At 43.1% G+C, this 21,350-nt stretch overlaps 1 protein-coding gene across 6 annotated transcripts in view; it reads right to left on the bottom strand.

Annotated features, from left to right (window-relative positions):
• Positions 1-21,350, bottom strand: part of LOC139449358 (nucleolar and coiled-body phosphoprotein 1-like) — a 104,330-nt gene that overhangs the window by 5,387 nt on the left and 77,593 nt on the right. For all 6 annotated transcript variants that reach the window (XM_071230691.1, XM_071230690.1, XM_071230694.1 and 3 more), the window contains 6 exons: positions 13,706-13,865; positions 7,542-7,661; positions 5,633-5,707; positions 4,931-5,003; positions 3,820-3,944; positions 497-2,476 (listed from right to left, as the gene is read on the bottom strand). In XM_071230691.1, coding sequence (XP_071086792.1) covers positions 497-2,476; positions 3,820-3,944; positions 4,931-5,003; positions 5,633-5,707; positions 7,542-7,661; positions 13,706-13,865 — 2,533 coding nt within the window. The remainder of the gene's footprint in view (positions 1-496; positions 2,477-3,819; positions 3,945-4,930; positions 5,004-5,632; positions 5,708-7,541; positions 7,662-13,705; positions 13,866-21,350) is intronic.

Below are 21,350 nucleotides of genomic sequence, written 5' to 3'. Positions count from 1 at the left end.
ACAACAACAAACAAAAACAACAACATGACATATAATGCTGTAAAAGGGTCACTTGATGGGATCATCTTGTGTTCTCTGCTTCCTTGGGAGTATACAATCATATATATATATATGTTATCACATTGTTTGTCTGTTGTTTATGGCAACGTTCAACAATATTTCAGCTGAATGAGGGAGGCCTGTAAATAATCAAGTCTGGACCAGACAATCCAGTGATTGATATTGTTAGGAATGATCCATGCCACTGAGTTACAATGACACGCAATCAAACAAGTCTCCAAGTCTGTTCACCCAATCCACCCAGTCGCCTCTTACAAACAGCATGGCATGCTGGGGCCAATTCTAACCCAGAATATCCATGGCGTATCAACGCTATGACATATCACAATGACGATAAAGGATCACTTTGATGGGACCATATTGTATTCTCTGCTTCCTTGGGAGTATACAATCATATATAAGTTATCACATTTAAGAGGTGTATGTGACGTCTCACCTTTCTCATGACCACTTCTTGTTTGGGCTCTTTCTCCTTCTCGATGATCTCAATAGTGACTTTACTTGCAGGCTTGGCTATCCCGCTCCGCCAGGCTGGGACTGATTCTTTCTTATCACTGGAAGTTTGGGCCGATTGCACAGTTCCCTTGTTCACTGTTTTCACACTGGAAGATTTCCAGGCTGGAGTGGGGTCAGGTGTTGAAGAAGGCGTCTTCATGGATTGAACCCGACTGAAGTCCTTCTTGACTCCCTCAGTGGGAGAGATCTTAGAGTCTTTGCTCGTCTCCTTCACATTTGAGCCTAGGTTCTTGATACTGTCAGGTTTGCTGGAAGAAGGGGTTGTCGAAGTAGCCGACCTAGTCACGGAAGTCTGGGTCCCACCTGGCTTGACCCAGCTGGTGGTGGGCTGAGACGTACTCCCTGACTTGGTGACACTGGGGGTGGGTGCGGTGGTGCTGACACTCCCAGACTTTATAGAAGTGGTGGAAGAGGGAGTAATGCTCCCAGTCTTGACACTGCCAAATCGTACAGGACCAGACTGAGGTTTAGAGTCCATCTTTGAAGGTATCTTAACACTCGCTGATCTGGAACTACTGATTGAAAATGACTCCTTCTCCTCTGGTGTTGTGGAAGGGTTGGATGTTGGGGCAAAAGTGAGGGACTTGCTCATTTTGTCCCCACTCTTGTCGTTCCCCTTTTCCTTGATCACATCTTTAGTATCGATAGTTAGCACCTCCTTCTTCTGCTCAGATGTCTCATTATTCTCCGTACTTTCAGCTGGTTTCTTTTTCTTAATCATTGCCATCCATTCTGGCTGACCAGTAGGTGCTGCCTCGTGATGAGACAGGTATTTGGGTTCCTTCCTGGACAACGGTGCGCCATACGTTGACGGCCTCTGTGAGACAGCGCCCGTAGCTACGGGGACGACAGGTGCAGCGTCTGCTCTCTGAGACTTTGCTCTTTGAACTTTGGCTGAGAACTCATCTGGTAGTACTGGCTGCTCTGGCAGAGTCTTACTCCTGCTCTGCCGCTTCTGTTTGTAGTCTTCTTTAGGTGACGGTGTTACACTTCCGACCTTGAACCCTACGTCCTTCCTGAAACTCTCAGACTTCACAGAACTTGTGTCTGACTTATTATCCTCCTCTTTGTTTGACTCACTTGAAAGCTGTTTGGTGAGGGTGTGTTTGATTTCTCCTCCTCCAGTTGTAATGACAGACTTCAATGGTGGTTTGTCTGCACTCACCGACTTCAGAACGGGCCTAGCTTCCTCCACAGGCTCTTCATGCCGCCTTGCAACAGGCTTTAACTCCTCAGCCTTAGACTGTTCCTGTTTCTGAACACTGTCCACACTTTCTGAAGAACTCCTATTACGTCCTGTCACAGTCACTGTCTTCGTCTCACTTAATTTCTCCTCCTTTTTCAATGAAAATGAAAACACTTCAGGTTCTGACTTCACGGCGTCAGTTTTATCCACAGTTTTTGGCAGTTCATCATCTTCAGTTTTTACAGGTTTACGCTTCAACTTACTGAAAGCATTTGACAATTCTGAGGACTTATTTTCAGCAGGGGCATCCACCTTCTCCTTCATGTTAACAGAAGTTGACCTCCCTCGACTCACGTCCTGGTCGGAGGGTCGGAGGGCAGAGGTCGGCTCCTTCCTGACCTCCACCTTCACCGTCCCTGGGAGTGTATGTTTACTTGCAGCATCACTCACTGGGCTGGTCACACTGACAGTCTTAGCTGATGCATCACCAGAAGGTTTAGTAGGAGCTACAGGTTTAGTAGGAGCTACAGGTTTTGGAGGTAATTCCGTGGGTTTCAGTGACACAGTTGGTTTCTCTGAAGGCACAGATGACACTTCCAAGACACTGGTGTCAGTTGGGATGTCAACACCTGGTGTTGCAAATGCACTCTCCTCTGCCTGTAGCTTGGTAGGGGACTCTTCATTGAGACTCGGTAGACCCAGTGCTGGCACAGCCTGGAATACAAACACGTATCATCAAGATGTGGACATCAAGACATATCATTGAGACTCGGTAGACCCAGTGCTGGCACAGCCTGGAATACAAACACGTATCATCAAGATGTGGACATCAAGACATATCATTGAGACTCGGTAGACCCAGTGCTGGCATAGCCTGGAATACAAACACGTATCATCAAGATGTGGACATCAAGGCACATCATTGAGACTTGGTAGACCCAGTGCTGGCACAGCCTGGAATACAAACACGTATCATCAAGATGTGGACATCAAGACATATCATTGAGACTCGGTAGACCCAATGCTGGCACAGCCTGGAATACAAACACGTATCATCAAGATGTGGACATCAAGGCACATCATTGAGACTCGGTAGACCCAGTGCTGGCACAGCCTGGAATACAATTACGTATCATCAAGATGTGGACATCAAGGCACATCATTGAGACTCGGTAGACCCAGTGCTGGCACAGCCTGGAATACAAACACGTATCATCAAGATGATTGGCACTGGTTACTCAGAACCACATCTTCCAGATGACATCATGATATCCCTAAAGGGCTGAGAAGGGGAAGGAGGAAGCCAGTATGAATATCATATTTGGGTGTAAAATTTACTGACAGGTGAATATTTGAGTGAAAGGTGTTTAACACTGCAGTCAGCAATATTCCAGCCATATCAAGGCAAACTATGGACCAGACAATCCAGTGACTGAAGGTGTCAGCAACAACCCAGCCTGTCTGGGTACGATGTCACACGATCAGCCAAGTCACAAAGGACTGTTACAAGGACAGCTTACTGGAACCATCTCCAGCCTGGAACCGCCTGGAGAGATGGAGAAGTGGCATCATATCAAGCCAGACAATCCTGATAAAGAATTTCCAAACCGAACATAAAAAGAGACAAAACCCTTTCCATATCCAATATATAAAATTGTCGATTGTACAATTCCTCCTATATCACGAGCATGTGTTTATGAATCACTATCAAATAGTAAAGATACCAGGTGTTTGCGAAAAGGTGAGTGTATCCTGCCCCACCAGTGGCACCCATCACAAACACATGCAAAGGCAAGTCAATTGTTCACCTGAAAAAACGTGTGAACCTATGGTACAAATCAAATTAGGGAAATGCATTGGACATCAAATTGGGGAATATCCTTTCATGTCTACCATAAAACATTTTGAAAGCTTTATTGAGGCCTTGAACGTTGAAGATTCAGTATTGCATATTTCACTGAATTTTAATTAATGATATGAGGAAAACCTTTACAAAAAATACATATACCTGCAAAACACAAGAACATTAGCATCACAGGAAACCTTATTTGACTTACATCTTTCTTCTTGCGGGACTGCCGGTTCTGCTTTCGAGGTTTGACAGACCGCTTGAATTTGGCCGCCTCATTACTCAGCATGGGTGTCCTCTTGACGGCCTCCAGGTCCATCGAGCTTCCTTTAGCTGTGGACATTGAACACTACAGTGAGTGACTGCAGGCGTCTTACACAGGGCAGGGCTGCCATCACTGTCACATGTGTATGTATGTACAGATCACTATCAGTGTGTCACACATAGGGATGGGTATTGGAGGTGATACGTATCACCATATATTGTATAATCCTAAATTTTTAATTCAGAAGCAAACTTATACATTAAGGTATGAATTGAGGTTCATAAATAGAACAAAACAAGATGCTTGTACAACATAATGTTTACTCAGTCAAAACATATGCAGCCATCTTGGGAACCAGGATGCTTGCTCCCGGGCAGCGACAGCATTTTGCAAGTATATAACATTAAACACATGATAAAAGTCCAATTTGAAATCGCCTGATATATTGAACATGAAAAAATGATATTGTGATACTTATCGTGGAAAGAATTATCCTCAATTACCGATATACCGGTAATACCTCCCACCCGTAGTAACAAATAGAAATTATCATTACTATCAGGAGATGACCTACTTTGTTTCTATAACTATGCAAACTGAACATTTGATCAAATCAAACTAAACCAAATCAAACATTATGAACATCATCATCATGAACACCATCATCATGAACATCACCTTCATGATCATCATCATCATGAACTTCATATTCATCATAATCATGAGCATCATCACCTTCATGGACATCATCATGAACATCATCATCATGAACATCACCATCATGAACATCACCTTCATAAACATCACCTTCATGAACATCATAATCATGAGCATCATCACCTTCATGAACATCATCACCTTCATGAACATCATCATGAACATCACCTTCATGATGATCATCATCATCATGAACTTCATGTTCATCATGAACATCATAATCATGAGCATCATCACCTTCATGAACATCATCACCTTCATGAACATCATCATCATGAACATCACCTTCATGATGATGATCATCATCCCCACCACTCCCTGATACAGTTCAACTAACCAGGCGGTGGTGACTGGTCACTGCTCCTTCGAGGTTTCCCTGGACTGTTCCACTTGGTCAAGAAAGGGTCATCCTGAAAGATAACCCACATCACTGAAGAGCTCTCAGTCCATCACACGGTACATATCCCACACTACCTAGCTCTTATAGCTACAGTCTCTCACTCGTCCCAGGAGCAGTACACAAACAACAACATCTAATCCATGACAACAGACATACTACACACACATCAGTCAGTGTCACATGACACTGCTCCACACACAGGGCAATATTGATGTCAGAGAGTCATGTCTACATAGGGAGATATGAGCGTGTTATCACACACTAGCAAGACACCCAGCAGGTGAGGAGTGTACCTCACTCTAGGATACAAAACATCAAAGAAAGAAAGGATAAACACTCCCACAACATCAGAACGATATTTCAGCTGACCTTTAACACAAATATTCATGTGTTGCCTACACGTTTCAAGGACAAACTTCAGAGAGCATATCCCTGGTTATAACCATGTGCTGGTGTGTTATGACATTTATACACCAGCAATCACACTGCTTATTCAACAGCTGGCGTTACAACACTTCTACATCAACACTCACGCATCTGGAGTTCACACAGCTGCAGCTAATGCCAGGAACATTGTGGGTGTTAATAATTAGCCTCCATTACCAGGTATGTTGTAAGTCAGTGTCTACATATACTTACCCCCTCATTGTCCGAGCTGTCAACACTGATGAGACTCTTCTCGCTCTCCCTACTGCTGGACTTGCCTGGCCCAGGCTGAAGAAGTACAACACTCTCTTTAAACACCATTCAAGACAGTCACTCCAGATCAAACAAGCATGAAATACTCATATCCCCCACCAATATGAAACATGTCTGGTTGTGTGCAAGGCAAAAAATATTGTACAGTTTTCAAGATCTGCTCTGGAAACGAGCACTACCACAACTTTCAGTCTATGTCAAATTTGTTGTTATGTAAACTCGAAAAATATATATTTTAAAAAAATCACAAACTATCAAAAGGCACCAGTTTACTCCTAGACCTATCTACGGTTTTCAAGATCTGCTCTGGAAACTAGCACTACTGTCATTTTCAGTCTAAGTCAAAGTTGTTGCTATGGAAACTCAAACAAATTATTTTTTTAAATCCTAAACTATCAAAAGGCACCAGTTCACCACTAGACCTATCTATGTGCCAAGTTTGGTTAAGATATCTATGTTTTTTAGTTCTGCTCTGGAAACGAAACATTACGGACAGACGGACAGGAGGACAGCACCCATTCCTATTTCCCCCTTCCACTTTGTAGCAGGGGACAACAATGCATAGATATGTGCCATGTCCATGCTCTAAATCTTGTGACATCTTATAATCTTTGAGGAGAGAACATACATGTGTCTTGAGTTTTTTAAAACATGGACTAGAGAAGACATCCAACAGTGCGTTTTGGCCATGACCCTTTTGTTGAAACAACAAAATATTCTGGACTAATGTCATAGAACACAACCAGGCCATGTCATATTGATCCTGGGAAATTATCAGGGAAATTATGTAAGCCAATTTATGAAAGGTCAGGGCCATTAGAGTGTGCAGGAACAGAGGGGTAATCTCATCATCGCTGCCGCGTTCTTTCCTTCAACAAATAGAGGAATCTGAAAGGCCCCACCATCTTGGTTCAGCCAAACGATAAATCTTCAAGATAATGTTGTGTCAATGTTGACTTATTAAGCAACAGTTTGAGCTGCTACTGGTATGGTTCAACCCTACTGCAGCTACCTGTCTAAACATAAACTCACAGGTGTGGCAGGTCCTGCTACACAATCACATACTTGAAAATGTTCACAAGGTGTGTTCCATCATAATGTCTAGAGACCCAAACAAACAATTTCTAGTATACCTGCACCACATGAATGAATGACGACTTGAGAACTCATGCATAACCATCAGAATTTAAAAAAACAAATGTTAGACACAGCTCCTTATTCATGTGTATGCAGGGACTTCAACAACAGCGAACATCAGCAGTCTGTGTCTTCCTTGCAACATATACTTCTCAACAGTTGACAGGAATATTCCTATTTTCATATGATTCACAAATTAAGTATTGTCGGATCATAGGTCTTTGGACATCATATGTTTTCGGACAGCCATGGTTTTCGCGATTACTCACGCTATAACAAGGGGTGTAGTGTCACACAGACATTGCAAATAATCAGATAATGACCTGTTTTTAAGATAAAGTCATATTTTATAAGTGAGAAGTTTTACAGTTCTTGTGATCAACGAGAAAATTACAAATGTTTCTTAAGCATCCAAAAACCTATCACATGGGGATACTCATAATTTGGAAGCCAGAGACCCAGAAAGGATTCCACTTGTCAATATCCCTGTCAATTGTTGAGCAGCATAGTTCACAACCATTATATGTAGCCTCTGATGCTAAGCTTACTATTTTGTATCTTTACAATCAGATTCATAACCTCATCCTCGGTTTAACTCCATCGATATATGGCACCTTTAATCATATTTCTGAACAATAATATGATATACACTGCAAGTATGAAGTTGAGAAGATCACAATTCGTGGATTCCAGCATCAAGAAACAGTCTCACCTTCAGAGGTCCTCCGAGGATGTCTGCCGTCGTCATGGGTGGCACAGGGCTCTGCGGCAAGCCATCATCGTCGTCGGAGTATTGGGAGTGTCGCTTCTTCAACTTGGTGAACAACTCGTTCTGCAAAACAACCAGTGCATGTTGAGGCATCACGGATGACAGAGTGAGGGTAGCATGAAGCAGGTGTTCTCCTACAGACGGAGTCACCGCAGGGTGAGAAGGGAAATGAGTCAACAACAGAAAGGTTGCTTTCAAAGCCTGCTGGTTTCTTGTGTCATGAGAGGCAGTCAGGTAGCCTAGTGGTTAAAGCGTTTGCTCGTCACGCCTAAGACCCAGGTTCAATTCTTGACATGGGTACAATGTGTGAAGCCCATTTCTGGTGTCCCCCGCCGTGATATTGCAGGAATATTGCTAAAAGCAGTGTAAAACCGTACTCACTCACTCTTGTGTCATGCTCTTTATTGTTTTTTAAAAGAATTGACGTTGAATTGGAATTGAGAATACAACAGACATGCACATCGGTTTGAAGACTGACTAAATATGCAGTAACATTCATATGTTTGGTCATCATCATCATCATCATCATCACCAAATATAATTATTACTAGTGAGGTGGGAAACCATAAAGATCCAGGGTAGAAAAGGTCTTCAGCAACCCATACTTGCTGTAAAGGCGATTATGCTTGTCATAAGAGGCGACTAACGGGATCAGGTGGTCAGGCTCTGTGACTTGGTTGATGCATGTCATCGTATCCTGATTGCATAGATGTCAATCACTGGATTGTCTGGTCCAGGCTCGATTATGTAAAGGCCTCTGTCAAAAAGCTGGAATATTGCTGAGTGAGGCGTTAAACGAAAAAACAAACAAACAAACTAGTGTGTGGGTAAAACACACCACTGTACAGTGTTTCAGTCATATCATGGCATGGCAGCTTGATTTGTGAGGAAAAATGTGATGTGACGCATATCCTGGATGACCATGACTTTGGTGAAACCCACGAGCACGTGCTGACAAACCTAGAAACATTATCAGTGCAAATCTGGCATTCCATAACATGATCATCGGTTTCTGGCACATCTAAGGGTCACAACTCCACAGCGTCAATCGCAGCACCTTAGGTAAGTGAACACTTATATCCCCTTTTATTATTACATTGTAACAGAATAATAATTATAATAATCCTCATCACCACCACCACCAGGGTTGATATAAGACAGCTGTTTCAAACAATATCTGTACCACATAATAATTACTTCAACAAATGCCTAATGAAAAGTCAAATGCCCCGAACACACATAAACATTATTTCAGTATACAATACTTGAATGAGCAACAAGGTCTCAACAAGCAAATATTACCTGAAAGTTCCCTCGAATGCTGATAACAGACATTATAGTGATGCAACCCCACCACAACTACACCCTACAGGGACAATCCTAAAGACCCAGAAGCTGACATGTTTAACGTGACTCACAAATCCAAGCAGTGACTGCTTATTAACTTAATAACCACAAACCCCAGTCCAGGAAATGACAGTCTCACCCAGCATGCAACAGGGGACAGGCCAAAGGCAGGGACGAGCAGTAAGCGACCATCAACAAATATGAGGAAGTTGAGGGTGGCAGTGAACCACACGCCTTGGTGTAGTTGTGGTGTAATGGCCGGATGTGAGACTCGCCTCCACCATTACGTCTATTAGCCTGTGGTCATATCTCAATTAAAATAGATGTGCTTCATTATTATGGCCGAGTCTGACATCAAGTGCAAACTATTAGCTCATAATATATCGATTAATAGATTTTTACAGAATTTCCATAAATGAATATTGTTTAATGTTTCTTGAAATGGATGATGTCATTTTCAGCGATGCTGCATGACATACTAAGTTGGGAACAGATGTACATCATGCTTAATGACATCCAGTCAGTCTGGAGCTGGGAAGTAGGTGAAAGCTTCAGGTAACTTGGGAGGAAAATTAAAAAGATACATATACAGTCGTTCCTCGGAAAAACGCCCTTCACGATATCGCGGCTTCGGTGAAACCACGGAGTAATCACTGGCTCCTATCAATTTCATGCCGTTTCCCATTTGATTTCATGCCTTTCTGACAGTACAGTGATGACCTCATGAAATACATTTTTAAACAACTATGAACACCTGGTTTGTTTTATTTGTTTAAAACACATGAGGTACGTTCTCCACATCCAATTAGGATCCGACTTCAAACTTCATCAATCAAACTTCAATTGTTAAACAAACATTTACCTTGTTAGTAAGTTGTTACCCTTTCACATGTTGTTACAGTGAGTAATTAATGAGATTAATGAGATGAAAATTGAAAGCAGAGAAGTCTTAAGGGATTAACTAATAAAGTATGACAAGGTTAGGACTCCTACTGTTAAGCACTGAATTACACCTACTTCGTCACCTAGAAGCTTTAAACACTGCAGTACAGCATGAGAATATTCAAGAAGCAGATGGGCCGTGACACATTATGTAACCTCAACCTACAACAGGGAATCTAAACTGTTTTATACAATATTTCCTCAATAGTACAGCCTGTCTAGCAGTCAGTGTATTCTCGCCATGTTTCCTGCCAATGTGCAACAACCTGGCTCTATGACTCCTACATATGTGTGTGTGTGTGTGTGTGTGTGTGTGTGTGTGTGTGTGTGATGTCACAGGTTGTTGTTGTTGTTGTTGTTTGTTGTTTAATGCAGCACTCAGAAATATTCAGCTATATGACGTCGGTCTGTAAATAACCAAGTCTGGAACAGACAATCCAGTGATAGACATCATGAGCAGCGATCCTCGCAATTGGGATACGATGACATGCATGAACCAAGTCAGCGAGCCTGCCACCCGATCCCGCTAGCCACCTCTTATGACAAGATGTCACAGGCGGCCATCTGCTGTCATCCCGCTGTACAGTGCAGAAACTTCCATGGGTGAAAATAACAGGTATCTTTGTCCACACATACAGTGATGCCTTCACAAATGTTTGTAGAAAACATGAAGTCACTGTCTGTTACCTTGTGTTCATCATTCATAACAGGGGCGGTCAGGTAGCCTAGTGGTTAAAGCTTTCGCTCATCACGCCGAAGACCCGGGTTCGATTCCCAACATGGGTACAATGTGTCAAGCCCATTTCTGCTGTCCCCTGCCATGATATTGCTGGAATATTGCTAACAGCGGCATAACCATACTCACTTATTTATAACATAAGGTTGATGTCCACCACCCCACCACATTAACTACACCCCAACCACCATACCCATCAACACCCCCTACAACCACCCACCATCTCTAACTACACCCAATTCACCCCAACTACATCCCATCCACCCCAACAACACTCCATCCACCCACTCCAAATACACCCCATCTAACTACACCCCACCCACACATCAAACCTCTTGACGACCTTGACCATCACTTCCATCAGGACATGCCAGCTGTGTCAGATGCTAGAATGTAACACAATGATGTAGCAGCTTCTCTACTTACAATGCACCAGGGTCCCCTTCCACAAGGTGATTGTTGCACACCGACTGCCGTAAGGTCTTTGTTAAAGTATGGGAGTAACGGTAACCTTAGCTCTACGATAGCCATGTGGAACAGCCCCCAGATCCTACAAAATGTCCCCAGTCTTAAGTCAATGCTCATGGCCCTCATCCACACAAAAGTATCCTGTTTCAAAGTTCTAAGATTTGTTTGTTTTTTTGTTTGTTGTTTAACGCCGCACTCAGCAATATCCCAGCCATATGACGGCAGTCTGTAAAATGATCGAGTCTGGACCAGATAATCTAGTGATTGACTACCCGATCCCGTTTGTTGCCTTTTACGACAAGCATAGTCACCCTTTACAGCAAGCATGGGTTGCTGAAGACCTATTCTACCCAAAGTTATAAGAGCTATAGAGAGATTGTTTGGTGTGACATTACAATTTGAAGTGGAGAGACTTCAGCAGGCATCTGAATGATGAGTAAGTGAGGGAGTTGGGTTTAGCAGCACTCTGAACAGTATTCAGGACATATCATGGCATGTCAGTTCAGCTGGAATGCCTGCCCAAGAGATGCAAACTGCACAGCCAATTGCAGCGCCATGGACGCCTGGGCCCTGTGCCACCCTAGAGGATGCAAGGGTAGGAGACGACGTGAAGTGGTTCACGGTGAAGACATGCTGAACTGGTATAATCTATGTGCGAACATCTTCAGACGGAATTAAGAATGATGGCACACACATCCAGCATCCTGTGCCTGACCTCGTCCTGCAGTCATTTCCATAGCTTGAAGAAAAAGAGCTGTTTAACAACCACTCTCCTTGCCATTCTGTTCTCTTTATTCCGGGCCAAAAAAAAGCTTTTTACACTTCTCCTCATAGACCCAAACCATATCAATTCCAGCTGGAAGCTGATGCCAATCTTCAGTGAATCAATACACTTTCAAAAACAGGTTTTTTTCTGTAGGAAATAACATACAAGGTAAAGGAATGGAGAAACTGTTGGTGTGCTGGACATGATGTGTGTAGGAAGACAGTTATAGATCGAGGGGAACAGTGCCATGTTACAGTCAGCTATAGATCGGGGGGAACAGTGCCATGTTACAGTCAGCTATAGATCGAGGGGAACAGTGCCATGTTACAGTCAGCTATAGATCGGGGGGAACAGTGCCATGTTACAGCCAGCTATAGATGGAGAGGAACAGTGCCATGTTACAGCCAGCTATAGATGGAGGGGAACAGTGCCATGTTACAGCCAGCTATAGATGGAGGGGAACAGTGCCATGTTACAGCCAGCTATAGATGGAGGGGAACAGTGCCATGTTACAGCCAGCTATAGATCGAGGGGAACAGTGCCATGTCACAGCCAGCTATAGATGGAGGGGAACAGTGCCATGTTACAGCCAGCTATAGAACGAGGGGAACAGTGCCATGTTACAGCCAGCTATAGATGGAGGGGAACAGTGCCATGTTACAGCCAGCTATAGATGGAGGGGAACAGTGCCATGTCACAGCCAGCTATAGATGGAGGGGAACAGTGCCATGTCACAGCCAGCTATAGATGGAGGGGAACAGTGCCATGTTACAGCCAGCTATAGAACGAGGGGAACAGTGCCAGGTTACAGCCAGCTATAGATGGAGGGGAACAGTGCCATGTTACAGCCAGCTATAGATTGAGGGGAACAATGCCATGTTACAGCCAGCTATAGATCGAGGGGAACAGTGCCATGTTACAGCCAGCTATAGATTGAGGGGAACAGTGCCATGTTACAGCCAGCTATAGATTGAGGGGAACAGTGCCATGTTACAGCCAGCTATAGATTGAGGGGAACAGTGCCATGTTACAGCCAGCTATAGATTGAGGGGAACAGTGCCATGTTACAGCCAGCTATAGATCGAGGGGAACAATGCCCTGTTACAGCCAGCTATAGATCGAGGGGAACAGTGCCATGTTACAGCCAGCTATAGATTGAGGGGAACAATGCCATGTTACTGCCAGCTATAGATCGAGGGGAACAGTGCCATGTTACAGTCAGCTATAGATCGAGGGGAACAGTGCCCTGTTACAGCCAGCTATAGATTGAGGGGAACAATGCCATGTTACAGCCAGCTATAGATCGAGGGGAACAGTGCCATGTTACAGCCAGCAATAGATCGAGGGGAACAGTGCCCTGTTACAGTCAGCTATAGATTGAGGGGAACAGTGCCCTGTTACAGCCAGCTGTAGATCGAGGGGAACAGTGCCATGTTACAGCCAGCTATAGATTGAGGGGAACAGTGCCATGTTACAGCCAGCTACAGATTGAGGGGAACAGTGCCATGTTACAGCCAGCTATAGAACGAGGGGAACAGTGCCATGTTACAGCCAGCTATAGATCGAGGGGAACAGTGCCATGTTACAGCCAGCTATAGATCGAGGGGAACAGTGCCATGTTACAGCCAGCAATAGATCGAGGGGAACAGTGCCATGTTACAGCCAGCAAAAGATCAAGGCGATCAGGAGTAAGGGTTTTGTGCTGCTTTTAACAATAGTCCAGCAATATCAAGGCTGGGCAAACAAGAAACGGACTTCACACACTGTGGTGAATCGAACCAGAGCCTTCGGTGTGATGAGTCAACGCTCTAACCACTCCGCTACCCCGCTGCTGGTGCTGGAACTCACCTGGAATGCATTCTTGTGAAGGTTCTCCTCCGACACCGCCACAGTCTTGAGTGCAGTGATGCTGGCTTCCCCTCGGTCGCCGGGGGTGAAGACGCTGTCCTCGGAGATGCTGCGATTACCGCCCTGTAGTGGCTTCTGCTTACTGTGATGGGATTTGAAGCTGCAACATAACGGATACAACATTGTTGAATATTGTGATCCTTGGTTAATATTGTGAACACTGGTGAATATTGTAAACATTGGTAAATACTGTGAACACTGGTGTCAATTGTCAACATTATGTCATCTTCAGAGGGGAGTAAAAGCAGCCTCATTGTTGCTATAGTACTACGTCTCTTCAGCCTGAGTCTTGTCTATTCTCACAGATTAATATAGCATCCTTGACTCTTTCTTTACTTCAATGTTCATGACAAGACATTCATCTGCATGTATTCATTATGACAAGACAAACCGGCGCTGCCCCTGAGATACAGCTTCCCCATCAATGTGTCTCCTACATCAGTCCCCCATGAGGCTAGTTGCAGGACTGTAAGGTGTAACATGTGACCTGCCCTGGTGTATAAAAAGCCATATCACCACACAAATGCTCCCCTCTCAACACAAACACTGACCACCCAGTAAGTATTGATCAGATCAGCCTGACACCAGGTGTCTGGAACTCTGCTCTCTGCTCAAAGGATTCACACGTGTATGAGGTAACTCTACGATGTTACTCTATGATGTAACTCTACGATGTAACTCTACGATGTTAGTCTACAATGTTACTCTATGATGTAACTCTATGATGTAACACTATGAGGTAACTCTACGATGTTACTCTATATTACTCTACGATGTTACTCTATGATGTAACTCTATGATGTTACTCTATGAGGTAACTCTATGATGTTACTCTACGATGTTACTCTATGATGTAACTCTATGATGTTACTCTACGATGTTACTCTATGATGTAACTCTATGATTTTACTCCATTATGTTACTTTATATTACTCTACGATGTTACTCTATGATGTAACTCTATGATGTTACTCTATAAGGTAACTCTATGATCTTACTCTATGATGTTACTCTATGATCTTACTCAATGATGTTACTCTATGAGGTAACTCTACGATGTTACTCTATGATGTAACTCTACGATGTTACTCTATATTACTCTATGATGTTACCCTATGATGTTACTCTATGATGTTACTCTACGATGCTACTCTACGATATAACTCTACGAGGTTGCTCTATGATGTAACTCTACGAGGTTGCTCTATGATGTTACTCTACGATATAACTCTACGAGGTTGCTCTATGATGTTACTCTACGATGTTACTCTTCAATGTTACTCTATGATATAACTCTACGATGTTACTCTATGATGTAACTCTACGAGGTTGCTCTATGATGTTACTCTATTATGTTACTCTACGATATAACTCTACGATGTTACTCTACGATATAACTCTACGATGTTACTCTATGATGTCACTCTACGATGTTACTCTATATTACTCTATGATGTTACCCTATGATGTTACTCTATGATGTTACTCTACGATGCTACTCATGATTTCACGAAATGATACACTACTGCATCAACAGAAGTACGTAGCTACTAAATAATTAGAAAAAGCAAACTTGGCCAATCAATTATATATGTTTCCAATTCAATGTGATTGCTTTAGGCCAAGCTTGAAATGAATGCGGTATGTTATGGCAATCACAAACCATTGAAACTATGTGTAACTTTGTGCAAGGACACATTCCCTGATAACAACGCAGGGAGCACTCTCAGTCTAGTGTGTAAACCACCTTCGTCAGAACTGGACTTATCATCGTTAATAAAAAGAAAATATGCCGATAACAATTCTTATTCATATCTGATGCTTGGTCATATTTTCATTAACTGATCAATTCATATATTTTTTGGTAAATGCATTTATTTCTAATCATATTTGTTTAATTGAAATTAAAACAAAACTCACATTAATTTTAAGAATGTTCGCAAATATAATATTACCCAAATCCCCCCATAAGCAATGGTACAGAACACAAGCTAATACATGCCCATAAACCATATAGATTTACAACACACAGTACGTGAGATGCAAGCTCACAGAGACGGCGTTCCAATGTCGATTACACACAATGCTTGCATATTGTCGACATTACTGTAGGAGTGTGACCACGCCCAGTTTCGCTTGGTTCAATCTGTGTCATAAGCAGTTGGCCATATGTATTCCATACACCTAGCGCCCCCTGGTGGCACACCGCAGCAAGGCGTGAACATCTCCTGCCTCACGTATCAGTGTTTATCCAACATCAACCACAACACTCGAGAAAAGAACAAACACGATTGTTTGGCATAACCTCCCTTACATCATCACCAGGCGGTCTGTGTTTGTTCATCATCAAGTTTCATGTGTAGTGATATCATGTAAACATGTAGACACCCCAGAAGCAACTCACTAATATCCTACAACTTCACAAGCATACATACAGCTCCAGTTAAGCTGTTGTGCCAACTGTTGTATTTTGTAGGAAGTAAAATGACTGAGAGAGGATTTTGATATTTTGGACCCCTCCCTTATAAAAAGTCTTGATCCACCCTCAGTTTCTGTTAGGCTTGTCAATGCTAGGTTGTCAAGATGTAGACACTGTACTGTCCTCTCCAACACTGATAGTCTCTTGTATACAACAAAACCTAAACTTCTCTCACTCCTAATTCTTCACTCCCTCCCTCTCTCTCTCTCTCCCTCCATCCCGCTCTCTCCCTATTTCTCCCTCCCTAGTCCTCTCTCCCCCTCCCTATCTTTCCCTATTCCCCCTCCTTTTCTCTCCTCTTCCCACTCTCCTAAATGACACAAAAATATATATATCTACATAGATGATCGGGGCATAGAGTGTGTGTGCGTGTGCATGTGTACTCTACCGGCAGGTGGTGTGATATAGGTATATACACCCTCTACAAGCTATCCTATATACACCCTCTACAAGCTATCCTATATACACCCTCTACAAGCTATCCTATATACACCCTCTACAAGCTATCCTATATACACCCTCTACAAGCTATCCTATATACACCCTCTACAAGCTATCCTATATACACCCTCTACAAGCTATCCTATATACACCCTCTACAAGCTATCCTACACTCTACAGGCAGGTGGTGTGATGTAGGTATATACACCCTCTACAAGCTATCCTATATACACCCTCTACAAGCTATCCTATATACACCCTCTACAAGGTATCCTATATACACCCTCTACAAGCTATCCTATATACACCCTCTACAAGCTATCCTATATACACCCTCTACAAGCTATCCTATATACACCCTCTACAAGCTATCCTATATACACCCTCTACAAGCTATCCTATATACACCCTCTACAAGCTATCCTATATACACCCTCTACAAGCTATCCTATATACACCCTCTACAAGCTATCCTACACTCTACAGGCAGGTGGTGTGATGTAGGTATATACACCCTCTACAAGCTATCCTATATACACCCTCTACAAGCTATCCTACACTCTACAGGCAGGTGGTGTGATATAAGGATATACACCCTCTACAAGCTATCCTATATGCACCCTCTACAAGCTATCCTACACTCTACAGGCAGGTGGTGTGATGTAGGTATATACAGGCTGTAATCCTCAGCATGGCAATTATCACTATGTTCCTGCACAACACTGGGAACACTTGAGCACTATTACCGACCAGGTGGGTGTTTAATACCTATATCACACACAGGGCTGGGTATATCTAGCTGTATTACTCACTGGGCCAGCCTGACTCCACACATGTGTCTGCTCAGTCACCGACCTGCTGACTTCCACACAGACTAATCATAAAGACCTGGTGCAGGCCTGATCCAGTATGTATACAACACTGACAGTCCATTGCACAGAAACATGGAGAAATAGTCATGACACTTTCATCTGCTTGTCTTATTGTCTTGTTGTGGAAAAGAGAATGTCATTCAACAGTCACATTTATGGCATTAAACGTCTTCAATACACACATCAATTACATGGGGCAGGTATTAATTGTACATCTGTGTGGGTGAGTGAGTGTGTTGGAGTTTAGGCCATATTGAATGCCTGTAAAGCTAAGACAGACGATACAAGATCTGTCTTCAGCATCAACAAGCAAGAGTTGAACACACCAGGGGAAGGAGGGAGGGAGGGAGAGAAAAGAAAGAGAGAGAGAGAGTCTCCCCAGTACAATCCTTGGGAGGACATCAACCATGGCCTCCCTCTAAGTGGGGAATTCAACCGTGGTTTTAGGTGTGACAAACGAACGCGTTCACTACAAGGCTAATCCCAACCTCCCCTGGAACATAAAAAGCAGCTAGCTCTAAATATTTCCAAAGTTAATAAACCCTCCCGGATAAATGCCCTCCTACACATTGTCAAGCCAATATGTTTAATCAGCACGACACACAAGTTAATACAGTTGACACAATTCCGGAAGTTCCCTTGTTCTGAATATCGAAGGCAACAAGGAGTGCAAACATCATTCAAAGGTGAACGACCACTTGTATGTGTATTATTCCACATTGTTTTTGCATGTATATTTCCTCAGCTCAGGTTGGGAAGGAGCTTATGAGTTTATCCTAATTTGCGTTTGTTTACATGAACGTGGATTTTATTGACAGGGCAGCATGAGCCAACACGGCAGGGTCTGTACAAATTCTGCGAGATGCCGGTCTGTGTGGAGAGGTGACATGAGGGACTAGCGTGACACACGAATCAAGACAAATATGTCCGGACACACTCCTGCAATAAATATACAGTTTCAATGTCAGCGTGGAGACTGACTGTGTGGCCTTGTCATTAACCACTGACAAACCAATTAGCCAATTACAGATAACTACAGGTCGGCAGTCATCTTGTGTCTCGAAATGTCATGGGAACATTAAGTAAACATTTAGCAAACATTCAGCAAATTCCGTAAACATTCAATATACGTGTAGAACTAAACATTCAGTAAACACTCAGCAAACATGTGTAAAATTAAACACAACTCATAATGAGTGAGTGAGTGAGTGAGTGAGTGAGTGAGTGAGTGAGTGAGTGCCACATCAGCTTTTCACAGCGACAGTACCAGAAGGAAGGCAATGTTCGGCCTCTTATATTTTCCCCAATCACATTCTGCTATAATTATTAATGATAAACACGAAGTAATGCAAGTGTAAATACATAGTTGTTTACTTGTATCTATTGCCAAGTTAATCTATTCAGGTATGATAGTTGTGTTTGTGTACAAAACAAACACTTCATCAAGTATAACGTTTAACTAACCAATGTTCCATATGTTGCAGACTAAAACAGATGGCTGATTCCTCTCTGTTGACCAGAACAGTATAGTAATTACTTGTTATGCAACATGACACTCTAACAGTACTGTGATTAGGTAGACCAGCTCAACAGTAATACCTGGCTATATTTTACCTGTTAGGTCGTTAACACACCTGTCTTTCCCCACAATAATCAATAGCCCATCATATGAACAAATATTGACTTAGTATTCACAACCAGATTGCGTTCTCAATCAGAAATAATCATCAGATAATATATGTAAACAGAGTGTTATCGTCCATCCCATACTTAGAGACACAGTGTTGCATGCAATATGCCGTCAGATGTTGTGTTATGTTGTGTTTTGTGGTGTTATGAGGTGGTAATATTACAATGTTATCAATTACCTTATTGTACATAATCAATTTCACCTCACCCCACCTTATTGTACACCCTAATCACAGGCACTGCCATCATACATCTAATAAAGGAGACACAATCTTCTTATACATTCTTACAACATGGAGTATAATGGCCCATACTGAGATAATACAATGTTATACATTCTCAGGACATACAGTGTTATAGACTGGCTGGGGATATACTGCAAAGTTACACCCTCAGTGGACTGTTTCTATCAACCTTCAGGAGACACATTCTACACCCTAACACATGCCCCCTGTGTAGCCACAAGACAGTTGGAAGCTAACAGTGTAGACAGAATGTCGTGGGAGTTGAAGGTAACGGTCTAGACAATGTCAGCGGATATTGGGGATACCAAGTCAGAATGTTGATGGTGTTGTGTTGTGAAGTCAGAATGTTGGTGGTGTCGTGTTGTGGAGACAGAATGTTGCAGTCGTGCAGTAAAGGTACGACACACCTACATATATATCTATCGCCACCACTAGATCTTCTCCATCTAAATATAGACTCTAATTGATCAACTACCTCCTGTCTGTCTCAACAGAATTTAGCAGATCAATTTTCTAACAAACGAAAAAGTCTCACAACTTAAAATAGTTTTGGACAGAAAACCTTAGGACTTATGTTTTTTCACATTTTAAAAGTTCTCCCACACTAAAAAAACCTAAAGCAGAGTGTTCTTCCTCAGTGCTAAAACCAATCATAACTGTCTAGAGAACATCCCCTTACATGGCCCCAGTGAATGGGACGGCGTAACACCAGAAACTCAATACTTGTTTATCAGCTGGCAAATTATTGTACATGTATCTGGAAAGAGCTCCGGGGACAAATGTCCCGAATCCAATCCTGGACACAAGCTAACCTTGGCGAAGTGCTAAAGTAATCTAGGGAATAACAACCCGTATCACACAGACCAGTCCAGTCGGTGTTATTGAAGGTGGTGGCGTGTACACCATGAATGTGCTTATATAACACGACCGTAAGATTAAATCTGAGCATAGAAATCTCTAACACTGTGTACAGATCAACCACTCTCACAGTGTAACCCCAACCGATAAATCCCCTCATCGGCATTACATCCACATGCTACTGTGTAAGAGCGTCTTTCATCGTGTGTCTCATCACATAAGCACAACGACCGCCTCCATGGTCTAGTAGCAGAGCGTCCCCCATAGAGCGAAAGGTCCGGGGCTCGATCCCCGGCTGCATCATACCAAAATATGTTCTAAGATGGCACTTGTCACCCTGTTTGGCGCTCGGCATTAAGGGGCTAAAACATGGACTGGTTGGCTCGGAGTCAGTATACTGTGTCTGAGTGGGTTATTCATGTTAAACTGTGGCATGGTATCTCAGTGGGCCAGCACTATAAAATCAGCATTAGTCCAGCTTAGTACAAGCAACCACACACACGTGTGCATGCACGTCTCTTATAAGTGCAAAAATCCTGGACGCGACGTTAAACCCCATTTTACCTCACATTACCTCAACGCTACCTTGCGCTGTTGTGTTGGCTGAACAACACAGGCCAAGCCTGGTGTTTGCATTGTTGTGTTGGCTGAACAACACAGGCCAAGTCTGGTGTTTGCGTTGTTGTGTTGGCTGAACAACACAGGCCAAGTCTGGTGTTTGCGCTGTTGTGTTGGCTGAACAACACAGGCCAAGCCTGGTGTTTGCGTTGTTGTGTTGCCTGAACAACACAGGCCGAGTCTGGTGTTTGCGTTGTTGTGTTGGCTGAACAACACAGGCCAAGTCTGGTGTTTGCGCTGTTGTGTTGACTGAACAACACAGGCCAAGCCTGGTGTTTGTGTTGTTGTGTTGGCTGAACAACACAGGCCAAGTCTGGTGTTTGCGCTGTTGTGTTGACTGAACAACACAGGCCAAGCCTGGTGTTTGTGTTGTTGTGTTGGCT

This window comes from Haliotis cracherodii, unplaced genomic scaffold (assembly GCF_022045235.1).
Source record: "Haliotis cracherodii isolate W230 unplaced genomic scaffold, xgHalCrac1.p SCAF_8, whole genome shotgun sequence".
NCBI classification, from domain to species: Eukaryota; Metazoa; Mollusca; class Gastropoda; order Lepetellida; family Haliotidae; genus Haliotis; species Haliotis cracherodii.
Note: the sequence above shows the minus strand (reverse complement) of the source record. Positions and strands in the feature narration are given on the sequence as shown.